Below are 21,069 nucleotides of genomic sequence, written 5' to 3' on the forward strand. Positions count from 1 at the left end.
CTCTTGAACTCGAGGGGGCATTTTGTCTGAGAGCTTTTCCTCTTGTCGAGACGTTTGAAAAAATCTACGAAAACTGAAAAGAAAATAGATTTTTTTTTTCATAAGTTCAAGAATTTCGTTGCTCGGGTCGAATGTTAAATAAAAAATTGACTAGCGATTGTAAATAAACGTACGACGTTCCCACGAGCGTGCTGCGAACAAGAACTTTCGATCTTTGGAATTATTTATACAATTTTCTCATATTTTCTTCGAATTATCTTCAAAACGATTCGTTTTTTATGATTCTCCGACTCGTTATGAGCAGAATAAATCGAGTCCCAGAGGAAAACGACCTTAAAAACGATTCGAAAGGACTCGAAAATAATCAAAATTTTATTTTAACAAACTGGCAAAAGATTCGAATACGAATGAAACGACGAAAGAATGTTCTTCAAGACACTCGGTGAAAGAAAAATTTGAACATGATTTGAAATTTGAACCGTTGATTGCCAAATTTTCTTGGAAATGAAAAGAAAAATAGTCGACGAGAGGATTGGAAATGAATATGATAACGCCGACGAGGAGTGTCGCATCACAATTTTCAATGTATTTGTACAATAAGCATAGTTTATTAGTGACGACAGGCCTTTTTTATTGGAGCACGCAGTCTTGCGTCGAAACGAGATTTAGGAACTCGAGCAAGTTAAAATTTCCAATCAGCCAAGTTCCTAAGCGCAATAGAATTCCAATGGTGCAAGTACACATTGTGTACAATAAAGTATCGAACGTCGATCATTATTTCCTAAGAGGAAATCACAAGATTACCTAAAACTGTAATTCACTTATGGTGTTCATTGTATCCGGTATTATGTATCACCACTTCTTTATTACAACTTGGAAAAACCCGATGAAATCTTGGATCGGTTCGCATCGCGTCCATTCAAACTTTGAGAAGAAAATTGTGACATTTTCGTTATTGTTTTTTTTTTTTTTTCGTATTTTCGCACACGCAAAACTTTGTACAAACGAGTTTTTCCAATGTCGCACAACTACGAGTACGAAGCGAAAAAATAATTACAAAAGATTTGTTAAATTAGCTTAAATTACATTCCGAAGAAAAATAGGACAATAAACACGAATAATATAACTATAATAGAGATGTAACGAAGAATTCGCGCGTCTCCTTTGGCATTCGATCAAAGTCCCATCACAGCTGCGGCAGATAGCATTATTATTTGTCGTGCAATAATCATTATTTGTAGTGTTCTTTTTGCCTTCTCGTTATGTTACGTATATATAAACAAGATCGTTGTTTTTTTAAATACTTGTCAATACAACGTCGATCAATCGACATGCAAAAATGTCGACGTAACAGGTAGAAAAAATAAAGTTCAAAAGTTCCGAAAAGCTCTACGCCCTCGCTGCGCTCGATAAATAGCTTAATTTAATAAATATTCGTCGACGTTCTATCTCGAGTCAGTATTCGTAAAATCCTAAGTAGAGTATTCGATAAAGAAAATGACGAAAATGGTAACTGATGTTTAATATTTGAGTTAACGTGACAACGAGCTGCACGCACATGCAGCTTATCGATACAAAATTCAATACATTACGGAGTGGAGCGATGACACAGCTCATCGAGCGATCGCGCCAATCGCTTTCCGTCGACTCTTCGTATACTAAAAACTTGTATGATCGTGAACTATGAATCGGGTCGCGGTTCAATGGGCTGATACGTTTTTTTTTCTCTCTCTCTCTCTCTCTCTCTTCTAATTCACTAGTCAAAGTTCTCGTTATTCTGTCTTTTATACATTTAGACCCAGTTGTCATGGTCAATTATTTATGCAAGAATAATTAAGGGTAGTTATTGGTCAAATCAGCAGTTGGATAAACTAAATTTAGTTCCTTCGCGATACTCTCATCGTCGCAGTCCTCGCTCAATCAACTCTCATTTATCTCGCTATAATCCTCCTTTTTGCTTCGATTGGACGATATGTGTGGCTGAGAACTGGAAATTTGGGCTCCGATTCTCGTCGCGATTCGTATCTATACCCGGGAACCGGATATCGTCGTCTCTTGTTGTTTATGAAGACTGGATGATCGAACGTCCAGTTGTTGAGCACAGTGAACTCATGTTCAAGATCAATCAAATAAAAATGATTGGCTTGTTCATTGAAAGCTCTCAATGATTTTACTCAAACTGGTCCACGTGCCGACCACCAAACCCAAGAATCCAAACGCCACCAACGATCCGTTCTTGGCCACCATGAAAATCTTGCCGTTTCGATTCTTCACCTTCCAGAATGCGCAGCAGTCGATTATCGCCGGAAATGCGAGGCCCAACGCCGACAAACACAGCGCCCCGAACAACGATATGAAAAGATCCAACTTGGGTATCGCCACAGCAATACAAACTGGAATGAAACAATGACAAAGTTAGAAACATGCTTCACCGCGTCTGAGCCAACGGACAATGCCGCGAATGAAAAATACTCACAAGTCACGACGACGATGGCGGTTCGAACGATGTACTCGTAAATCATTTTGCGCGACTCTTTTTTTACTTTTGAGCAGAGATAATCGTTCCAAACGATATCGACGGCGACGTAACATTGAAGGGCGTGGGTGAAGTAGATCGAGAGGGCGAGGAGGAGCTGGACGACTTTCGCTGGAATTTCTCCTGGAGCCAGATTGAGAGTGACGCTTCCTTTGACGTCGTCACCGTAGCAAATGTAGCCGAAGAATCCCATGCCAACGTACAGGAATATTATGGCGCCCATTCCCATGTTCAACACTCCGAACGGGGCGTTGAAAGCCTTCGGCGTTTTCATCTCGTTCTCCAATGGCATGATCTGTCCAAGGGACGCGAATTACACGAACTTGGTTAAAAGCCTCGAAACCGAATATCCGAGTCGCGCTCTCCTCGGTGCTTTCTTTTCTCTTATCCTTCGAGGAGATAAATTATATTAAAATACTTACGACACCAATGGCCTCGAGGGCGAACAAAACGGTTCCAAAGTAGAGCGGGAAGTCTTCGACGTGACCAACCGGTGCACGGTTCTCGAAGGAAGGTGCTTCCCGGAAAATGTAATAAAGTATAACACCGAAACTGACCAAAGTCACTCCGTTCGCGATCGTCGACAGGGGAGCCAATAATTTTAGATTTCTAATCCAATTGATCAATATGAGCGGCAGTAGAATTCCAAGCTGATAATATTTTATGTCGACGACCGGGACCCAGAGGCTCAATCCCTGAAAGACGCGAATTCCTCGTCAATAAAATGTCACAAAAATGAGAAATTTCAACGACGAGCCACAACCTGGTTGAGGGACTCTTCGGAGCTTCGTAGGTCCAAGATAATCATTATGAAAAATGGACTTACGGACTGAAGGTTCTCCGCTATGAAGACAGTGTAAACGCAGCAGGTTCCCAGCTGGTAAATGAGGAGGAAGGCATTGATGACGTGGCTGAAAAATAAATTTCGTTTTATTATTCCAAATACGAAAGTATAGCGGAGCGTTCATTCGTCCAAAGATCCCGACTGAATAATTCATGAATTTATCAAGAAATGTGACAGCTCCTCGGTGCACGAAGAATTCGAATATAATTCGAGAAAGAGCGAGGAACGAGGACGCTCAAGAGCAAGGAAAACCTTGGAAATTCTTACACGGAAGTTCCAGCGAAGCCTCTGAATATCCTTGGACCCTCGTTGAAGGCTGCTTCGGCGGTTGCAGGATAAGTCAACGAAGGAACTCTCATCCTTTTACACAACTCGTATTCCGCACTGATAAGTAGCCTGATGCAATACGTGCACAATAATCCTATGACGAAAGTTCCAACGAAGCCAACGACGTATCCAGCGTGCGCGAAGGCTTGGGGCATCGCGAGAATCCCGGTGCCCAGACTTCCTTTAAGGAGGTGAAACAAGGTATCCAGATTCCTGGAAGAACCAATGTGAGAAGAGATGAAAAACGTTTGTTTCGGTGGAATCGCGGATCGTTGGTCGACGGCGTCGACGCGGTATATCGCAGAGATTTTGGTACTCACGTCGTCGGATGCTCGACCACCCTGTTCTCGTACGGATCGTATTCGGTTTCGAGCTCCTTGGCCCGTCGTTTTTCATCCCCCAAATCGATGCTGTACACATTGTTTTTCATGTTCGTCAGAGGCAATCTGTAAAGGATTTATAAATTCATTTCAATCGAGGAAGAATCATACACGAGCTAATCGTGGCTCATTCTCGAATTCGAGGCAATCCAAAGTGTTGCTTCTCCTCCAATAATAAAGCATTGTGAATTTGATGCATTTTTTCCAATGTGATCGACCAACGCAGATAAGGAACGTGCGAACGCGGCTTGAAAAATGAAATGATTTATTCGACTGTGTGTCCCTGCTGGGAATGCTGTTTTCACACAATTATTTTCTATGCGTCACGTCGCACGTATATATTCAAACGATTCACTTCCACAGGCAAATTACCAGGAATCATTGGAAACGTAGAAACGTAATTAAGCGAAGATTCTAATCGTACATCCTCCTCAATTGTGTGCGCTACGATATGCAGGAATGTTGTTATTCCAGATTTGAGTTTGCATATATGAGGAAGGATGGAGCGTAAATAACGTTTGAGTTATTGGCATCCCGGGGAATAAAAACTTCCCGAGTGCGAGACTCGACCACACGTACCTGTCCACTTTGCGATCCTTCTGCGACGAGCCCGAAGGGTTTTTCGCGTCAACGGCGTCCTGAAACAGATTTAAATGAACGCATATTAGAGCTTCGCCCTCCGAATTCATTTTCATTATAAAGTTTCGAGGAAATTGAGCTCCAAAACCTCCATCTTTGGAATTTTCAAAAAATCCATTTTTTTATTACATTTTTCGAAAGTATACTTATTTAAAAGTACCAAGTAAACTTTTAGTACCGCGTACCCGCCTTTGTTTAAACGCCTTTTTCTCAAAATCACGTTTTCGGACGGCTCGTTGATCAAATCTCCGAAACTATTCAACCGATCCTTACCAAAATTGAACCCCGTGTTTTTTCGTTGTTTTTCGAAAAATGCCCGGCATTTTGTCATTTTTTATAAAATCAAAAAACGTATGAAATGCGCTACAGCCATTTGCCCATTGAATCTAAAATCATTTTTATTTTTTTCTCCGATCATCCATTCCAGAGATTTTAACAACGACGCGCACTCGTATTTTTGTTCGGACCTTTCTTCTCCCCCATTTTTCTGTACGAAAACTGAGTAAAATGAGTATAAAAAAAATATTTCGAGCATTTTAAGGCTGTATTTTTAGGCCCAACACTTTTCATATCCACATTTATAATTTATACCGATTAAAACAAATTCGTGAAATTCATATTTTTTTGTTCGCCTTATCGGGCTAGACCCCTTAATACCCGTTCCAATCGCTCAGAAGGAGCCTGTGATTTAGAGAAGGGGCATTAACAAACGATACTCAATCTCGTTCTCCTTGACACCGAACCCTACAATTTGCAACTATGCGTCACCTCGCCTTACCTGGGGAATCTAATCACCGTTAATACAGATTTTATTATCGAGAATTGAAAGTCGTCCGGGGGAAAAAACCGACGATTTTCGAGTCGTTTCACCTCCGATCGCGAAGCGTTTCGTCATTTTCATTCTCTCCTCGCGATTCTTCGTTCAATTAATTGAATATTTATTTTCATACAAATCATATTAAATTATTAACGAGACGATTTAAATGATAAACTGATAAATTGATGAAAATAATAAAATAAGTCGATAACTCTGACAGTGCGGTTTAACCGCGCAGCTTCCTCGGGCGCGCTCCGCGTCATTTCGAGGCCTGTCGACCACGGAGGGTTAAATTCATAAGAAATGATATAAATTGAGAAAATCATTGAATAAATAATGAATTTTTTATTTATTCGATTAATAATCATTTTTTTCCCTTGCAAGCATGACGACTGCTCAGTTTTGATACAAATCGGCTGAAACGCGGGGCTCGTAGTGCTGAGAGTAAACCAGTTTAGATCGGCGCAGCAAGCAATTGAGTCGAGTGGCTATCGCTCTCACATTCGCGACGTCGAATCTCATAGTCGGACGCGTATTTTCCTTACTAGGTAATCTCGCGGAGTACGCGCGGTCTAGGAATATTTGAGAACTATGCGCGCGTCCCGTATGCTGAATCATTCAAGGCCTTTTGCGCAAAGAAGAGTCGTCTCGTCCGTCGGGACATGGCTACTTAAGAACGCTGTCGTCAAGCGTATGAGGCATTCCGAGCTGATTTGACAGGTTCGCGACCTTCGGGAGGCCGGTGCGTTGTCGCAGCGGGGTTGGAATTCGCGCGGCTATTTTCAGGTGGTTTTCTGCCAATGAACGAGAGATGAACGAGAGAGATTTCGTGGGGGAGAGAAAAGGAAGAAATTTGATTTTAAAATCGTGGAATTCAACGATTTTAGCTGAAACGAGGAATCGAGCGTGGCCGCGAGCTAACGAACTTTCACGCCCCTTTTTCTACTAGCACTTCTTACAGCCGATCGTCAACGTGAAGAAACGAGAGAAACGCCACGGCAACGTCGAGCATTTTACTCAGCTTGGCTAATCCGATTGCTCGAAAAATCGTAAAAACAATCCGTTTCCGCGGCGGAGGCTCGCTAAATGAGAAATGGAGATTCGAGTGAACGCGAAGGAGCGCGTTATGCACCGAGCAGTCGTTTCCTCTTGGAAGGCCCCGTATGCACGCTCGCGCGGTCAAGTGGCCGCATTAGTATTGCTCCGCCGTTTATTCATTTTATGCTCGAACCACTTGTACCGTACAATTATCTCAGATATTGCACAACTTAACTAACACTACCGAGAAAGAAAATCGTGGCGAACGACCTTCGTCGATTCTGTAATACGCTTTTTTAGCGCCGTTTCACAGCGATCTTTCCATTCGCGTCTGCGGACGCTGCTCCCCCGCGCCTCCAATTACATTTTTCAGGCCTCGAGACTTTCCATCGAATTTATTCCCACCAAAAATATGTCGATCCGTCGAAAGTTATTTCCGGTACCTTAATGCGCCCGAAGAATGCAACTCGACGCTCGACGAAAAGCTGCAATTCCCCGGCTCTCAGTTAAGGGCCTCAATTAGAATTTTCAAAAAATCCATTTTTTTTGTTGCATTTTTCGAAAGTATACTTATTTTTAAGTATCGTAGTCAAATTTTTAAAAGATCCGAGCAGTCCAAGTGCACTTTTGAGCGACGTTTGCTCGGCTGTCCGAACGCGCTAATATGAACGCACCGCCCAGTGCGCGCGATACCTCGTACACCCGCCTTTGTTTAAACGCCTTTTTCTCAAAATTCCCTTTTCGGACGGCTCGCGTTCATCAAATCTCCGAAACTATTCAACCGATCCTACCAAAATTGAGCCCCGTGTTTTTTCCCAGTTTTTCGAAAAATGGCCGGCATTTTGTCTGTACGAAATCTGAGTAAAATGAGTATATAAAAAAAATTTCGAGTATTTTCAGGACCAATACTTTTTATATCCATATTTTTTATACCGGTCAAACAAAATTTGTAAAAATAGTCTTTTTTTGCCCGGCAGGCCCCTTGAAAACAGCCGATATTCCTCGACGCAACGTGCGTAAGCTGGAGAAATTCCAAAAGTTTGAAGAATCATTATTAACCGCTGCTGGTTCCGCGCAGCTTCCAGGGCAAGTGGACACTCCGCGGTGAAGCCTCCCCCGCCGTTTCACCGCGGTAATTAGCTCATAAATAACGAAATGCAATGAAAATTGTATTGAATTAAGCATTCCACGAATCCACGTAATAACCAGATGACATCTGACGCACAACGCCAAGTGATTCGAACGTAAACACATTAGCGTTGCTTGTACTTTTAAACGATTTCCCGATCGCGTTTGCGTTTGCAACAGTAAATTTTATTAGCCTCAAGGCCAAACAGCCCTCTCCACTTCTCCGTTTTCTCTCGCTCGATACTTCCACTCTCGACGGATTAATAGAGAGTTGTTCGTCGCGTACGAGTTCCTGGACACGTGCGATACCAAGGGCCTGTAAATCGACTCGAATTTCGGCAAGCAGAAATACTTCGACTTGCTCGATCGGGGGCATATTTTTGGCATTGGTCGAACTGGCTCCGGAAAATTTTCGTTCCGATTTCCCCACAGCTCCCGCGGCGCGAGGGGCTAGCTCGCCGACCGAGCGACTTTGGGGAACTCGGAAGCTCGAAAGATTTTCAGATTTCTACTGCTTCCGCAGAGAACGGTCTCGATCGATGGCGACGGAGTATCGGGACATCGAACCCTCGGTCGAGAGATAATGAACACTGACGTCCGGATTTCAAAGCGGGGCTGCGGCGGCCAGCGGCGATAATGTGACTCGAAATCGCTGGAAATTTCCACTGTCCATTGAACGGGCTCGTTACCGCGATGAATGGGAATTTGGAGAGTGACTTTTTCGGGGGACTCGTGTCAATTACCTCAAACGCCGGTGATTAAGCACGCTCCCGGCTCCAAAGTCCATTTTTTTCACTTATTTTCGTTGAATGGAAATTCCGGGGAGTTTGAAAGTGGAAAATAACGAAGGCGGAGGCTCCTTGCACTCTCGGAAAACAACCGCGAGCATATGACGCGCTCGGTACTCTCGTTAAACGATGAATCAGCTCCTCGGCGATGGAAAAATTTGTCAACTCCGTCAATCTCTTCGACCGATCAAATTAAAAATCAAACAACGAACACTCCGCTGAACGTTGTTTCACTTCCGATAAGGATTATCAGAAGTTCGATCGCACTGATTTGGTCCTTGGCGCGTTATCGCGCGTACTTGAGATCGTTTTTTTCAAAGCGCGATAGCCGTGGCTCGAGTACAAATTTCGTGTCGGATAAGCCGTCGAAACATCGCTTGTTTTCGTGATCGATAATCGGAGGATCGCGGACTCCCACCACACTTTTAGGGACGAGGGCCTGCTCCGGTTCAAAGATCCCAAAAGCGAATCGTCGAATTGGAAGCGATCCGGGGGACTCTCGGTGTTAAAAAAATACTCATTTTTCCCTCTGAGCCTCGACATTCGTCAGAGCTTCGATGGCGACTCGATAGGACTCGAGGGGAGAAGAAATCCATCGAATTTTCGTTTGACCATCACCCAAGATACGATTTTCTTAATAAAGTCTTGAAATTTACAGAGTTTCGATGGCTCGTCGCGACTGTCGCGCATACCGAATCTTTAAGGCTTCGTCTTATCGGCTATTAAGGAGTTTCGGTACAAAAGTCAAAATATTAAGAAATTGATCAAACTTGGTGATAATGTTGTTCAACATCAAGTGCAAAAACACAATTTTTTTCAAAATTTTCTTCTACTTAGTTATCGAGTAATTACGCATTAAAGCAGATTTCTTATGCCCGGAATGTATACCTATATATATGGAAACGCTATGCTTATACACGTAAACTTTAGTGATCAATTACTCGATAACTGTGTAGAAGAAAAATCTTAAAAAATTTGTATTGTCAAATTTGGCACTAAAGAATATGTTCACCAAATTTTATAAAATTCTAAACTTTTTGAAATTTTTTATGCTTTTAGCATGGTTTAGCATGGCAACATTGTATCGCCTATACCGAAACTCCTTAAGTGCTTAAATATGAAAAAAATACACACGATCTTTCCTTTTATCTTTCCATATAACGAATGAACGCTTCTTATACGAAGTTTATAATGCAATGCAATAAAGTTTATATAATGTAGGTCTGGAAAAAAATTCGAGACGATTGTCTCACCTGTGACAATGATGTTAAAAATTGAACGAAATTAGTAACGAGCACTCGTACAACCTCACGTTTGCTCATATTTCGGCATTTTGTCTCTTTTTGGCTCGGGCCATTCCTGTCATAGACTTGACGCTTTTATCTTTATCCATTTACCTTCGTGTTTTCCCTTTGCCCTCCCCGAAGCGATTTTTGACATAAACTACTGCAGTATTTGAGCCAGGGACGATGAAATTCTGGGTTCGGTCGGTGACGGATCCCCGATTAATTAATGGCTCGTAATTTCACTCGTGATGAGCCAAGTTGAAAAATTTTTCTTACGATTTCTAATTAATAACTCCAATTTAGACGCTCATAAACATACCTTAAATGAGCCACGAGGCGATAAGGAGAGTGCCAAATAGTTTGCGAGATTTCCGAGCACCACCTTGATCGCTCAAACGATTATTGTCTACGCAATCTTTCGGAAAACAACGGTCTCCGGCCCTCGGAGCTCCAAACTCAACGGCAAAGGACGCGAGGCCAGTCGCGCGTCCTAATTGGGGAAGTGGAAAAGGCACTGCAGGGGCAGACCCGCGATCGGGCGTCAGGTGTTTCGTCACCCACTCACAGAGTTTCTCTGACTTGAATTTCTTGAAATCGTACTTGTTATTTTCCTACCTTAAGCACGTGAAAGGTCGATTAAATATTTCCACGCTTCGTGGATTATCTCATGAAGTACGCGGGGAGAAGACACAAGTTTGAAAACAGAGATAAGCCGAGACTAATCGTGCGATTAGAGCGATTTCAACGCGAGCCGCTAAAATTTATATTTGATCTATCGTAAATATCGATACAACGGATTGATGGTGGCTCGTTAATTTTACGAGGCATTGTAAAATCATTTTTAAGGCTGCTTTTCAGATTTATTGGTATCCGTTGTTACGGTGGGAGCGAGCAAAACGAAAGATTCGAAGGAAATGCGAGCGAAGCTGTTGCAGCTCGTCGCGCGATGTCCGAGGGAAAGCGATTATTTCGATAGCATTTACCCCAGTCACGAATAATCGAGGTGAAGAAATCCGAGGAATCTAATCGTCGTCGACGCGCTTTCGATGACGTCCGAACTCTCAAATGGACGAAATATATTACGAAATTATCAATTAAGATAGCGCGCTCAGGTGTGCGCAGTGAGCGACTTTTATTGCTTTTATTTCTCCAGTTTTATTCCATAACTCGGGGCAATTTCGTCATTACTTTATCGCCTGCTCTGGTTTTAGTGCTTCTCCAAAATTTCCGAGTTCGATTGGGCGCGACAAACTTTTGGAAATCTCGCCGATTAGTAGGGCGAGGGGACGCCGGCGAAAGAGAATTGAAAATTCTCGTCTCTTCGCAATGAAACTCGCGACTCTTTTATAACCGCCTTTTCTTTATTGCGCACGATTTGAGATTTTTCCATCGTTCCAAAGCCACGAAAGAGCTTCGACGTTTCAGGGACAACACAGTGAAGAATTTTTTACAAAAATTCAAAATTCGTGATATTTTAAAACCTCCTTCTCTCCTATTTTCTCCCAATCTCCAATTTTTCAAATTTCTTTCGTCTCCTCCTCCCTTTCCCATGCACGACGCTGAAGTTTCCAACGTTGGAGTCCAACGAAATGAACGAAAAAAACGTCTGTAATTGACCAATTTTTTATTTCACGAATCGTTTTGGTGCAGCTTGAAAAACTACGAATCGCAAATTTGGCAGGGAACAACAAAATAGGAGAATTACTGGAATTATTGGAGAGTTTTTTTCGACCATTTCGTTGGACTCCAACGCGAGGAACTCGTTGAAATTGCGGTGAAAGATTTCACCGAGCCGCCTTTTCTTCCGATTTTCAAAAACGCCATTTCCAACGAAAGAGGGCGCGCCGAGACGAGACGCGAGTTCGTGCACGCGGGATTGCACAATAGTTAGCGAATCTGTGCACGAGCGGCCGACCGCTCGTGATGATTTAATACCGCACCGAGCATATTATTAGAGACTAGTCGGGCGAGATGCATGTTTATTACGAATATATAAGGAACAAGCGCGGCGGGCCGGACTCGAGCGTCCAGCAGTCCGCAGCTGTGTCATTGATTATGCGGGGCCAATCACAAGCACACGTTTGTGGTACACACGTGAGTCAAGATTTCCAGATTTATCGAGTTCGAAGCAGATATCCCGGGAGTATAAGAGAGCGCGAGAGAGCACTCGAACTGATCCTAAAGACACACCTTTTTTTCAGCGAGCGTGGATAATTAATAATTTTCCGGCGGCACGTCTTATACCCGGTGATTTAACGACTCCCTCGATTTTCTCTCCCTCGCCCTCTTCCGCTGGATAGGCGAGCAGCACGCAATCTTGGATCTCGGAAAGATCGGCGATCGGATCTCGCTGCGTCGGGGGTCGGGGGGGGGGGTCGCGAATTATTGGTCAAAACTGCTGAAATTTTCGCGTCAATTCTCGAGGTTTTTACAGGCGTCGGGCCTGAATAGCCTGGTAAAATAACCAACGAACGAAATAAGGGTGAAGAAAAAATTGATGGAGGATACAACTCACGGGGAGAATAAGCACGAGGATAATAATCGTCGTGTGAAATGAGCTTTGAGCTTGTAACCACTGGGATGTGAAGAATAACTGAAATATTCGTTTGAACCGTTGATTGCGGATAAATATGAAAGTCTGCGGTGAATTTTCGTTACTAGATTCGAAATGCTCCGTTACGAATATAGGATCGGATACAATAAATTCGAAATTCTTTATTATCGAATTCTTTCGAAACGCGACTTCGTTCTTCGAGGTTCACGAACAAAAATTGTCTCTCGATATTATTTTCTTTTCATTCGCTTCCAATTTTATTTTAATACAATGTGAGCAATCAATCAGTTGTGCCATTTTTCTTCCTTCGCATCGCTACGTTCGTGTGTGGTGTCTGTTTTTGTTTGTTTTTTTTTGAGTTATTCGAGCGATGGGAATCGTTTTCGCGAGCCCTGAATTTTCCGAGATTGACGAATTCTTTGTTAAACTTTAAGGAGGGTGGATCACGAAATCAAAATAATCAGAGTTTGGTCAAATTTGGTGATAACGTTCTTTGGCAATCCAGTATAGAGATACAATTTTTTTCAAATTTTCTTACCACATGGTCATCGCACAATTGAGCGTTAAATCGAACTTCTTATGCGCGAGATGTACAAATAAATTACTCGAGAGCTATGCGGTAAAAAAATGTAAAAAATTGATATTGTCTTAAATATTTTGAAAGAATAGATTTACCGAATTTTATGAAATTCTTTATGTTTTTAACGTGGCTTAGCATGGCAACATTGTATCGTCGCGATCCACCCTCCTTAAGATGAAAATAAATGAGAAATTTACGAAGTCATGGTGCTCGCTGATGAGGAGGCTCGGCGGATTAGCGGAGCTTGTAATCGTCCGAAAACCGGTTTTTACAAGAGGCTTTATCGTCCCTTCGAACCTGTGAATACAGAGAGCTCCGGCGCCTTAGCTGGGAAAATTTTAGGAGTGGCAGAGAGCAGTATTTTGATAAGGCCGCCGGGATTTAATGGGGCCGGAATAGCAGAGCGATCGTGCGATAAGCTCTCGACCGAAGGAGGTAAAAATGAATCAATTTTGGCCGAGGAATGCGAGCCTTTGTTTACTGTTTTTCCCAAAGTTGTGCGATCGACGGTGCGAGCAGGTCGGAAAAATTCGTCGCTTCGCGTTTCCGAGTGAATTTCTTTGCTCCCAATCCGCGCGAGTCTCTCACCACGATGCGAACGTTTGTCGGGGTTATGAAATACTCGAGCGCGCACGTAAATTGAGAATTAGAGAAGACGTTAGATCGTCGAGTGATGCCGAAGCGTCTCGTGCCACTCAATCAAGTATTTAACAAGCGCGTTTTAATCGAGCACGAAAGTCCCCTGGAATCGACTCGAGTCGAGTAACGGCTCGGGAATCTCGAGTTTCGCAATTATCGCTCGCCTTTCTCCCCGCGGAGATTTTTTCAGTCCCCGCGAGCCATGCGCCAGGCGGATTTTCCTGATAGTGCAGTCGCCCCCGATGCATCCGTTCCCACTAACGAAATGTCTTTGCACTAATATTAGATTGGCTTGTTTGAACGCGGTTCAAGCTTTTATCGGGCGCCTCATCGCTCGCGCTTTCGCGATCGGAGTAACGCGACATTGTCGCGCCGGAGGAAAAGCCTCGGGAGAGAGACTCGGCGAATAACCGGAGTCCGGGAAGTCGGGAAGGCGAAGGGAAAATTCTACCTCGCGGGGCAAGCAAGACGCCCTTGAAAGAATCGAGCCCCGGCTCACATCGGGAGCAACGTTCGGGGCCTCGGAATTTTGGCATTCCGACGACGTTTCCCTGGCGATTCGGTGAGCGACGATTTCAACGGTGGTAGGTAAACAATCGAGAAACATTACCGAGGATTCGAGGCCCTGCACGACGAAACTGACGGTCCGAAGATCGATGAGAATTTATTTCCGCTTCGTGAGCAGGAGCGAGGAAAACGTCAAACGAAATCGCTTTTTCCCCGACGAAAAACCTCGCCGGAGATTAACGTCGAAGTACCGTGCTCACATTGAGCCTGAAAAACGGCGAAGCGCCGCCGTCTTTACGGCCGAACGTAACGTCACTTTTATCGTCGGCGTTACTCACTCGACGAATCGAGTCGAGCGCAGCTCCGAATTTCCCTGCTACTAGTACTTTCCGCACCGAGTCGCTTCCCAAGGACCCGAAAACTCCTTCCCCCACCGGAGCATTTTTCGTCTCAGGAAACATACCTTTGCAGTGGACACGATTACCGAAAAACCATTGACCCGAGCCACACCAAATTTATACCACAACAGCCAGGGCCTGGACGGAGGATTTCGTATTTTGTTGGAAAAAAAGAATCGTAACAAAAAACCGAAAATTTAGCACCTCGCAGAATGAATTTTTTCGTAAAACCGTCGCCATTTTGTTTTTTTTTTGTTTTTTTTTTATCAGCGAATCCTTCGTCCAGGCCCGAACTATTATAATAACGAATAAGTGGTATAAATTTTGTATAGATCGAAGGTGTTACTTGGAATACTGCTGGAGTTGCGCCGTTTTGAGGCACTTTTTTGCGAAAAAAATTGCACAAGTACACGAGCATATGTACTAATCAATGTCGTTCACAGTTTTTCAATAAACATTAATTTTCTTGTAGAAAAAAAAAATCAAGAAAACCACGTTTTTAGCCGGCCGCAACACAAGGCCTCAAGGAGGGTGGCGATCGCGAAATCGAAATAATGAGAATTCGATCAAATTTGCTTTTGACATTCTTTCGTATCAAGCATACAAGTAAAAATTTTTTCAAATTTTTTTACCACACCGTTATCGAATAATTGAGCGTTGCGTCGAAGTTATTCTTATGCACGAGACGTATAACTGTATAAATGTAAACTCTATGCTTATACAGGTGAACTTTAGTGTTCAATAACTCGAGAGCTACGAGGTATTATTTTGAAATTCTTTATACTTTATGCGATGCTATGCGACGATGATGAAAAATTAAAACGCTTATAACTCGAAAACGACTCGAGATACAGGGCTACCGTTTTGCACAGATGTTAATCCATACGAGCTCTTCGTTCTCTGACAATGTTGTCAGAATTCGTAAAAAAATACGAATCCTAGGACGCTTTGAAATTTTCGTAAAAAGGGTGGCGACGCTCCTCCAACTTCCGAAAATTTTAATATTTATTACCAATTTTTTGTTTACTCTGATCATTTTCTTACAAATAGATTATCATAACGGGAAGGTTGCTATTGAGTTTGGGAAATATCGGTCGAGCCCTTTGAATTTTGTGATTTTTTGAATTTTACGAAAATATGAGTTTTTTAAAAAATTTTCAAACCGCTTCGATTTTTGAAATTTTCGTAATATATCGCGTACAAGCCTGTACTTGCTCTTCTATACTTTCCGCAGCAAAGTTGTCGGAATTATTTAATTTCAATGTAAATAGAAGAACTATGAAAATTAGCAAAGAGATAAATTTATCTTCGTAAAAGAAGGTAGAGAAAATACATTATTTCCTTGTAGACAAAAAAAGAATGCTGGAAATGAAAATTTGCAAATTGCCTCCTCAAGACGGGGTCGAGATGCACGATGCTCAAAGCTCGAGGAAGCCAAAATGACAAATATATAGCAGTTCATAGAGTAAGCTTTGAGCACCACCGTGCATCTTGAGCATCTTATTGAGGAAGCAATTTGGAAATTTTAATTTTGAGCATTTTTCAACGTGGTTTAGCACAGCAACACTGTATCGTTGCGATCCACCCTCCTTAACCCTAGAACGCATGACTGGGGTGTGAGCACACCCCACGCGAACTTCAAACTACGCTCCCGTCCTAACAAGTCACATTATCGACTGATTATCGACGGATTTTTTAAATATATAAATTCAATTGAAATTAGTTTTATCGTACATCATTCTTTTCGTTATAAAAAAACGAAGAAAATGGTGTAGGATAAAGTCAGTTTAGCATCGTAGGACCGGATTTATAAAGAAAAAAAGAGTGGGGTGCGTTCAAACCCCGGTCATGAGGTTGAGGGTATGAAAAAAGGCACACGAGGTGTAGGGTTAATCGATAACGTCACTCGGTTGAGGAATTTTGCACGGAGAACTTGAATGGCGAAAATCGGCTGATGAGGTGTGCGTACTGATAAAATTTCAAGTGCCTGCACGTATCTCTCATTCCTCCAAGGTAATTTTCATTTCGATTTTATTAAGGAGCATCCTCGAGTTTCGTTGCGCGCTCTCGCAGGTGGTTTCACTAGAAAATGCGAGTTTCCGGGCTCGCCCGATCTCCGGTGAGGTTCCGCTCGATCGGGGGATCAAATCGGCCGGCGAGCGGCGTCATCGGCTTCGAGGACGTACTCTCGGGCCTTCAATAGCGCCACGAGGCGAGAAAAGCAATTTGGAGGTTGGCAGCGTTGTACGCGATGAGCGATTCAAGTCCATTGTGTGCACGCGGGATCGCTCGCGTCTAACGCACTCGATAAATCGCGCGCGCGGGAGAGCATTGAAAACAGCTCAACACTTAACCACTTTGATAGAATTATCGGCTTCCGGTTGGCGGAGAGCGGAGCACCGCGCGCGCCCGAATCGCTCACGGGGGGCAGTGGAGAAACTACCAATCGCAGGTGTGACAAGATTTTCGGGGGCTCCGAGTGAAAATAACGAAGATAAACTCGCCAAATTTTCCCGCCGAATTGTCACCCGGGCTCCCGAAATTCGACGTCCGCGGCGGGAGTTGAAATCCAATGAATTTTAACGAATCTCGCATCAATGAAGCCTGAAACGACGCCGCGATTGGCATAACGCGTGACACAACGAGTTCTGCTAATGAAAAAAACTTCACACTAAAAAGTGTAATTGCCGATAATCAAGTCAATTGTCATCCGTAGTAAATCTCTATCGCGTCTTTCGACATTGAACACAAATAAACGGGAGGTCGTTGGAGAACCTTTAAAAACTTGCCAATGAAAGAAATCAAATAAAAGACACGTCGCGGTGACGTTCAACGACACGGAAACTGTCAACAAAATATTCATTTCCGGTCTCTCTCCGAACGCTCACGACAAGGACCCGCCCGCTTGCCTGCCTGCTCTCGCGTATTCGATTAAAGAACACACATTTTTTCTCACTACTACGCGCGAGCGAGGCTCTCGCACCGAGCGAATAATAAATGTGTATAACCGTGACGACCTTGGCGAATGGCGCAACCCGCTTCATTCACACACGAGTCTCATTGTAACTCTCCGGTATATACACACACGACTCTGCCCACCAAACCGAGCGAGCACATGTATCGCGCTCCATTTGAAATGCTAGTGCGCTCACTGGCAGCGATCTTTAGGAGTTTGACCTTTCGAGATCGCGATTCAGCGAGGAACGGACCGATCGAGCGATTTTCTGCTCCTTAACAGTGAAAAAGGATTTTATTCGATCGAGCGGTCCGGGGGGCTGAGCTGCTGCGCTCCGTCGGGGAGAGGGTGCGCGCGTTCGAAATGCGGATAAATTCGAGTCCCGTTGCCGGAATCATGAGGAAAAAAACGGGGGTCAAGACGCTGATTTTGAGGAGGAGAGAAGACCTTAAACGGAGGAAAATCCGCTCGAAAACAAGCTGAAATCGAATGGAATCTTATCGGGACGGAATGCACCCTGCGCATCTTATCAGGGCGCATCGACGGGTCTCGGTGCGTTTCTTATTTGTCGAGAAAATATTGAACTTTCGATACGAAACGGCGATTATGTCCTCGGCTTCTCTTTCTACTGGAATAGCCTCGATTTGCCTGCGTCGTCGCTGTGCTCGACGCGTGTATATCGACACTTTTTCGAAGCAGTTTCCCCGATTACCCGAAGCATCTCCGTGCAATTCTCACGCAGACACACGGCGCCTTATGCTTTCGGCACCGACTCTGGCCGAACGATTATTTATACAAACATACGACGCTGAAGTTTGCAACGTTGGAGTTCAACGAAATGAACGAAAAAAAGATTTATAATTCACTATTTTTTTATTTCACGAATTATTGATGTGGCTTGAAAAATGGCAAATTGGAAATTCGGCAGGGAACAAAATTGGAGATTTACTGGAATTATTTGAGAGTTTTTTAGATCATTTCGTTGGACTCCAACGTTGGAAACTTCAGCGTCATTACAAACATCTACTCCGCCGATTATATACCTACTCAACAGTTTTCGTATCCGTTACAACTCGCCGAACACTATTCGGCACTTTGTTCCGCACGCTTATTACGATTATGACGCTGAAGTTTGCAACGTTGGAGTCCAACGAAATGATGTAAAAAAAACCCTAATGATTCCAGTAATTCTCCAATTTTGTTACTTGCCGAATTTGAAATTCGTAGTTTTTCAAGCTGCACCGATATTTCGTCAAGTAAAAAATAATAATTGGTGAATTAGAAATGTTTTTTCCTTCATTTCGTTGGACTCGAGCGTTGCAAACTTCAGCGTCGTTTACGATTGAAGATAATCCAGCGTCACACTCCGCAGTCTCGCGACGCGCGCGAGCTCGCATTCTTTCGTCAAAAACGTGACCGCGAAAACTATTAATACACGAAAATCGCATACTTGAGAAAACAATTACTGGTTTTGTGATTAACGTTCGGAATCTTGACGTTTTTTATTTCGAAACACCGCGACGAATATTTTTCTACTGAATATAATTATCGCCTTCGCATTCCGACTCCATTGAATTTACTTCAGAAACCATTTCTATTCCAACTAAAGACAAAATTCACAAATTTCTTCTAATTCGAAGTATTTTCCTCGAACCGTGTTTTTCGCAGTTTTCGAAGAAACGCAACCGTCCGAAGCGCTCGAGCGCCCCTTTATCGCTGCCGTGGAATCAGTTCGTGTTTTCACTACGTTTTCTTTCTCAATTACACGAGATTCGAAGCCGCTGAAAAAAAAAGCTAAAAGCATTGATACGTTGACCTACAACCATCGGACCCTTTTTGTGTCTCTCGGTGCGAGGAAGGAAAGATTACAAATCCAAATAATCGCAGTCCGGTTTCTGATTCGGCGACGAAAACGCGGAGCGCAGATCCGAACGAGACAAAGAAACGAGAATAAGCATCGAAGCACTTTTTTCTAGCTGATGAATTGTAAATAAAATACTGTGCGCGCTCTCCTGTTTTCACGAGTTGTAAATAACGCTGTCACTTCGCATTGAAATAATTATCAGAACCTTGCATTTTATATCTGTGTGACATCGAATATCTCAATCATTGTTAATTTTTCCAAGAGATAAGAAAAGACACTCTAGTCAATCGGTTATTTCCTTGAGGATATATTTAATCGATGCATATTAAATTAAAAAAAGTTGTTTCCGTCATTCTTACGATCGCGTGTAGTGAGATTTCCGTCGAAATTGATTTCGAAGTGGACAAAAATTTCTTGAAACCGTTCGAAAATACTTGTGATTTGTTCGACTGGACGCTTCATCACTAAATAAAGGTTAGAACTCGCGGTAGACTCGAGCGTTATTCTCAGTGCGTTGTTGAACGAATAATAATATTGTTGGGAGAAAAAAGTGGAAAGATTTGTCACAAAGTGTCATTGGAACCGGTATTTATTTTGACGGATCAAAAGTTTGAAGAAAAAGTCAAACAAGTTTGTGAGACAGGAGGAAAACGGCGGGGAATATTTCGTTTCTACAATGACCGCGAGAGCATGGGAAACGTGTGCGAAAAATATTGACAGACACACGTAACGTAAGAATAGAAAATACGAGCACGGTACGAACGCTAGTCGAACATAAACAGTGAAGGCGGTCAGAGATCTCGTAAGGACAAAGAGAAACTTACCGTACTGGCCGTGAATCCCAAATTGTCGTGCGCCATCCTGCGTGCACTGTAGTTTTTTCGTAAGTTGATAAATTAAAAATAAAAGTCAAAATTTGCGAAGAAAAAAGCCGTGAAAACCGTACGAAGAGTGCGACAGTGAAAAAGAGTGAAAAAAAAAATATATATTTCTATTCGAAATCGCGTCGTTAATGAACGAAGAAAAAAATTGGAAACTCGTACTATCAGTGCCGGAAAATCCGATAATGCTTCATTGTGTCGCGACAGGTACGGTAGCCACAAGCGAACTGATCTGAGGAACTGCGAAGTATTATTTATATAGTAGCACCTCGTGAAACCTGCGAGCTTACCACAATTGTATACTTCAACTCCTCCACGGCCCGGTTCAATTATCTTTTTGTTCAACTCTTCTCTGACTTTTAAACTGACGTTCCGTCTACCTTCTTTATCAGTCCTATTATGAAAACGATTTATTCAAAAACACGTACTGGAATTAAAGAACTTTTTTTTCCTGTCAAACAGGACTTTCGAGTTTATTCTTTTTTCCATTATTCCACGTGATTATTGAGCATAATGACACGCATTGTTTTATCTTGGAAATTCGATTTAATTATAATTCAAGACATTTAGTATTTTGGAAACGAATATTAAACGATTCAGCCATCTCCGAATTTCTATAAATATTAGTTTTTCGCGGTTAGCAGTTGAAAATGTTACAAGAGCGTTGAAAAAAATATTCTTCAGCAAATCATTTTTTTTCCGTCGCGTAACGTGAGTTTGGTTTGCAATTGTTCTGAGGTAGTATTCACATTCTTGAGGATTCGTAATAGATTAGAAAAATTCCCGAGAAGTTTAAAATTCCAGATGACACAACAATAAATGTCAAATAACGTCCAAAATACACAATTATTCATCAAACAGTTTTTTTAATCGACGATTCATCATTAGTCATGTCTCAGAATAATGT

The 21,069-nt window shown here is 42.7% G+C and overlaps 1 protein-coding gene across 1 annotated transcript; it reads right to left on the reverse strand.

Annotated features, from left to right (window-relative positions):
* Nucleotides 1-564: 564 nt before the first annotated feature.
* LOC122416996 (proton-coupled amino acid transporter-like protein CG1139) lies at nt 565-20,422 on the reverse strand. Its single transcript, XM_043430185.1, has 8 exons — nt 20,106-20,422; nt 4,667-4,725; nt 4,028-4,153; nt 3,648-3,920; nt 3,363-3,447; nt 2,959-3,231; nt 2,477-2,831; nt 565-2,393 (listed from the first exon to the last, which is right to left on the reverse strand). The coding sequence occupies exons 1-8, from the start codon at nt 20,139-20,141 to the stop codon at nt 2,149-2,151; spliced, it is 1,452 nt and encodes a 483-aa protein (XP_043286120.1). The 5' UTR covers nt 20,142-20,422; the 3' UTR covers nt 565-2,148.
* Between the last annotated feature and the right edge of the window lie 647 nt (nt 20,423-21,069).

The sequence above is a fragment of the Venturia canescens genome, chromosome 10 (assembly GCF_019457755.1).
Source record: "Venturia canescens isolate UGA chromosome 10, ASM1945775v1, whole genome shotgun sequence".
In the NCBI taxonomy this organism is placed as follows: domain Eukaryota; kingdom Metazoa; phylum Arthropoda; class Insecta; order Hymenoptera; family Ichneumonidae; genus Venturia; species Venturia canescens.

Excerpts from the sequence above, each read along its gene's own strand:
- LOC122416996 (XM_043430185.1), bottom strand. The coding sequence starts at position 20,141 with ATGGCGCACGACAATTTGGGATTCACGGCCAGTACG. Across the intron at positions 4,726-20,105 it reads TGGGATTCACGGCCAGTACG|GACGCCGTTGACGCGAAAAA; the intron begins GTAAGTTTCTCT and ends AATCTGTTTCAG. Across the intron at positions 4,154-4,666 it reads AAGGATCGCAAAGTGGACAG|ATTGCCTCTGACGAACATGA; the intron begins GTACGTGTGGTC and ends AATCCTTTACAG.